We start from the raw sequence: 4,814 nt of genomic DNA, 5'->3' as shown, positions 1-4,814 counted from the left end.
CGCCGCCGCCGCCGCCGCCGCCCCCGAGGCCGCCCCCGAGGCCGCCGGCCGCCTCAGCCCCCCGGCGGCGCCGGACGAGCGGCCGGCCGCGGACACGCGCTCCATCGTCTCGGGCTACTCCACCCTGTCCACCATGGACCGCAGCGTGTGCTCGGGCGCGGGCGGCCGGCGGCTGGGCGCGGGGGACGAGGCGGACGACGAGCGCAGCGAGCTGAGCCACGTGGAGACGGACACGGAGGCCGGCGCGGGGCCCGGGGGGCGCCCGGCGCGCCGGCCGTCCTTCAGCTCGCACCGCCTCATGCCCTGCGACACCCTGGCGCGCCGCCGCCTGGCCCGCAGCCGCCCGGACGCCGAGGGCGCGGGCGCGGGCGCCGGGAGGGGCGGTCCCCGCGCCGCGGAGCCGCCGGGCTCGGCCTCGTCCAGCAGCCAGGAGTCGCTGCGCCCCCCGGCGGCCGCGGCGGTGGCGGCGCTGGGCTCGCGGCCGTCGCGCATCGAGGCGCTGCGGCTGCGCCTCCGCGGCACCGCCGACGACATGCTGGCCGTGCGGCTGCGGCGGCCGCTGTCGCCCGAGACGCGGCGGCGCCGGAGCAGCTGGCGGCGCCACACGGTGGTGGTGCAGAGCCCGCTGACCGACCTCAACTTCAACGAGTGGAAGGAGCTGGGCGGCGGCGGCCCCCCGGAGCCCGCGGGCCCTCGGGCGCACAGCGACAACAAGGACTCGGGCCTCAGCAGCCTGGAGTCCACCAAGGCGCGGGCCCCGTCGTCCGCGGCCTCGCTGCCGCCCGGCGACCCGGCGCCCCTGCAGAGCCAGCCCCCGCGCCGCTCGGCCGCCTCCCGCCTCCACCAGTGTCTGTGACCGGCCGCCCTGCCCCAGTCTTCTCGGGCTGGCACCCCCTCTCCTCTCGCCCCGCGGTGCGTCTGGCGCTGCAGGCCGCGCCTCCCTGGTTTGTGTGCGGGGGTGGGTAGTAGGTGCGCAGGCGGGAAGGCCCGGCGGGACGAGCAGTGGGAGGGCGGGGACCCTGGAGGTAAGGGGTGGGGGGCGGAGACAGAGGGGCCAGGCTGCTGGGGGCTGTGTGACAGAGTGGGTCCTTCTGTGTCTGCACTTAGAGACCCTTGTTGGCCATGGGGTGTGGATAGGGAACCCCCAAGTCTCGGACTAAAGGAACGACACAGGGTGATGCTGGCTCTTGGCTCCTTTCCTCCGCCCCTGTTCATTAGCTCGCTGAGGGGAAGGGGGTGACTATGCCAGGGGAGAGGAGATGGAGCTGGGTGGTGTCCCCAGGGGAGAGGGGCCTGTGGGCCAGTGCACGGGTCACTGTCAGAAGGTGTTTCCATAGCAACTTCTGCCACTCCTGCCCCACCACGCACACCAGGGCGCCCTGCCCTTGCCTCCAGGGATCCTGCCCCTGCTGCTTGTCCGAGCCAGGGAAGGAAGTTAGGGCCGCTCCGCAGAGGCAGGACTGAGACTCTTACCAGGGTTACTCCCCTCACCAACTTTTTGCCAACCCCTAAACCACCCTCACTAAGCGTGTTGACCATGGGGAGCTAGCTGCCGGTTCCCCAGAGACTTCGGGGAGGGTCCAGGGTCCCCCTCCCCCCGCCACCACTTCCCCGGACCTCCCTTGCCTGTCTTTTCCTTCTTCTAGCTATGCCTGCTTCTTCCACAACCCAGGCACACAGACCCCACCTTCTTCCTTTAGGAGGGGGCGTAGGAAACATCCCTGGTGTCTCACTCTCTCTCTTTCTCTCTCTCTCCCTCCCTCCTCTCTCTCACACCACACACACACACACACACACACACACACATGCACACGCACACGCACATACACACACACACACGCTGATTTATGGGGTCTGAGCTGCGCTGTTCCTTCAGGATGGGCGGGACCCAGCCCCCTCTTCTCCCCACACTTTGTAAATAGACCTCAGACCACCAGGCCTCCCCACACATGCCCTCACTTATTCCAGGGAAGCCCGGGTGGGGTTGTGAACCCCACTGCCACGTCTGTCGGTCCTCTTGTTTTATGCAAAGATTTGCTGTAAAGTAGATTTCTCTCTCTTCCCTCCCTGATCCTTTTATTGTAAATATTGTCTCTAAATGTGTAACATATTATAAAGAATTTATAAGGATTTTTAAAGATGTTTTGCTCATTTAAAAAAGTGTTGTAACAGTGTTGGATAAGCCTCTGGCCCCACGTGCGCATGTCTCCTTTCACTGTGTCCTTGACACACCTCTCTAGGCGACAACTAAGATTTCCTGCTTCTGAAAAGTCCTGTCTTAAAAGTATAGTCTCTATCTTGGAAATAAATGGCCTTCCTCAAGGCACGAGTCAGCTGTGTCGCTTGTTTCGGAAGGAGGGAAGGGCAGGAGTGGAGCTGCGATGGGAAAAGGGGGAGGGGCTGGACCGGGTGCTGGCCGAGTGGAGACACACCTCTGCCTCCTGCTAGCTTTGTAGGTATCCTTGGGGACTCGCATGAGCAATGACATGGGCACGGAATACAAGTCGGAAGGGTGGCCGACCCTCATTGCTTGCAAGAGGTTGCCATGTGCTTTCTGGATTCCTCTAGAGTCCAGGTAGGTGCACAGGCACCTTCCTTCTCAGGCCTGCCTAGACCTTCAGAAAGGTCCAGAGGTGCTGCCCAGCAGAAGGAGGCTTGGGCAAAGCCCAGGCCACTGATAGGCCCATCCCGGCTGGCTGTCACCAAGGGCACTCCAGGCCCATGCGGTATCCCCAGAGAACAAGAATGGGTTTTGTCCATTGTCTTATCCCACACGTGTAAGTTTACAACATGGGATGGGCTTTCTTCAATGTCATGGTTCTAGAGGTGCCTCTGCCAGCTTCCAGGCTGCCTCTGATGAGCATCCTGTAGGAAAAGCAGGTGACATTCCTCTAAGAGAAACTAAGGGAGAGCCCTGGAGCTGGGCAGAGCTCACTCACTGAATCCTCCTTCCTTTCTCTACCCTCCCCTACCCCCAGGTTGTTTTTGTTTGGCAAATGAGCTCACTGCTAGTGTTGTGGGCTCACACCGGCCCCAAGTCCTAACTCAGTCCTGCAACACTTTTGAGCTCCGCATCATTGTTATCTCCATTTTATACAGGAGGAAACTAAAGCACAGAGAAATGACATGACCTGTCCAAGGTCACACAGCTAATAAGCTGGTGGAGCCGGGATAAATATAAGCCCAGAGAAAGGACATAAGCCTAAGGTTACCTGCCCATTGGGACACCTTCTCCAGGCTGTAGTAGGCTTTGGATGAGAAATAATCAAACCCATGTGCTCTCCAAAAACAACGAGAAATGAAGACATCTCCAGGAAGGAAAAACAATTTGTCATTAGCAGGCTTGCCCTATGAGAAATACTCTAGGGAGCCCTACGAGCCGAAATGAAAGTACACTCAATGGTAACTTGAAAACACACAACGAAATGAAGAGCGTCAGCAAGGGTAACCACATAGATATAATGAAAGACAGTATAAACACTTCTATTTGTAATGCTTTTCTTCTTCTGTCTTTAACTCATTTTTTGTCTTTAAAAGGCAACTGCCTAGGGGTTCCTGGCTGGCTCAGTCGGTAAAGCATCCGACTCTTGATCTCGGGGTCATAAGTTCAAGCCTCACATTGGGCATGGAGCCTACTTTAAAATAAAATGAAATTTCAAGCCCATTATTTAAAAAAATAAATAAAAGGCAACTGCATAAAACAATAATCACAAAACTGTGTTGGCAGGCTTATAACCTGTACGGGTGAGATCTGTAAGACAGTAATCGTACAAAGGTGTGGGGAGGGAATGGGGCTAGACTGAAGCAGAGTTTTTATACACTATTAAAATTAACTTAGTATTTATCCAAACTATATTGTTTATTTTTGTAGTTTATTTTATTTATTTATTTATTTATTTATTTATTTATTTATTTATCTTAGTAAGCACTACACCCAGTGTGTGGCTCAAACCCATGACCCTGAGATCAAGAGTCACACACTCTTCATCTTCTGAATGAACCAGCCAGGCACCCCAAATCAAAACTATATTGTGTTAAGTGAAGATGCTGCTAATTGTAATGCCCAGGGCAACCCCTAAGAAGATAATTCCGAAAAACACTGTAAATGAAACAGGAAATTAAAAAGATACACTAGGGGCGCTGGGGTGGCTCAGTGTGTTAAACAGCTGCCTTCGGCTCAGGCCATGATCTCGGGGTCCTTGGATTGAGTCCCGCATGAGGCTTCCTGCTCAGCAGGGAATCTGCTTCTCCCTCTGTACTCTCTCAAGTAAATAAATAAAATCTTTAAAAAAAAAAATACACTAGAAAATATCTATCTTAACAAAAGAAGGCAGGAATCAAGAAATAGAAAACAAAAAAGAAACCCATTAGACATGAAAAAAATAGCAAAATGGCAGACATAAATCTTACCTTCTCAGTAGTTACATGGAACGTAAATGGTCCAAACAGCCCAATCAAAGGCAGGGAGTGAAGAATAGATTTAAACACATGATCGAACTATATGCTGTTTATAAGAAATTTACTTTAGGTTCAAAGGCACAAAAATGTTTAAAGTAAAAGGATGGAAATAGATGCCACACAGAGTTACCAACAGAGAGCTGGGGTAGCTATGTAAGTTTGAGACAAAACAGGTATTGAGGAGACAAAAACTATTACTTGAGACAAGAAGGACATTTATAATGATAAGAGGGTTTTTCAAGAAGATAAAATTATTGTAAATATATATGCTTCTAACAACAAAATTTGGAGCAAAAACTAACAATTGAAGGGAAAGTAGACAATTCAAAATAATGGTTGGAGGCTTCGATACCCAC

At 54.1% G+C, this 4,814-nt stretch overlaps 1 protein-coding gene across 1 annotated transcript in view; it reads left to right on the top strand.

Annotated features, from left to right (window-relative positions):
- The window catches only part of ARHGAP23 (Rho GTPase activating protein 23), a 74,515-nt gene extending 72,191 nt beyond the window's left edge, over positions 1 to 2,324 (top strand). Inside the window, exon 25 of the mRNA XM_032428479.1 lies at positions 29 to 2,324. Within this exon, the coding sequence (XP_032284370.1) occupies positions 29 to 856 (828 nt within the window). The 3' untranslated portion in view covers positions 857 to 2,324. The remainder of the gene's footprint in view (positions 1 to 28) is intronic.
- The last annotated feature ends 2,490 nt before the right edge of the window (positions 2,325 to 4,814 follow it).

Source organism: Phoca vitulina, unplaced genomic scaffold, assembly GCF_004348235.1.
Source record: "Phoca vitulina isolate PV1807 unplaced genomic scaffold, GSC_HSeal_1.0 scaffold40, whole genome shotgun sequence".
Taxonomy (NCBI): domain Eukaryota; kingdom Metazoa; phylum Chordata; class Mammalia; order Carnivora; family Phocidae; genus Phoca; species Phoca vitulina.
Note: the sequence above shows the minus strand (reverse complement) of the source record. Positions and strands in the feature narration are given on the sequence as shown.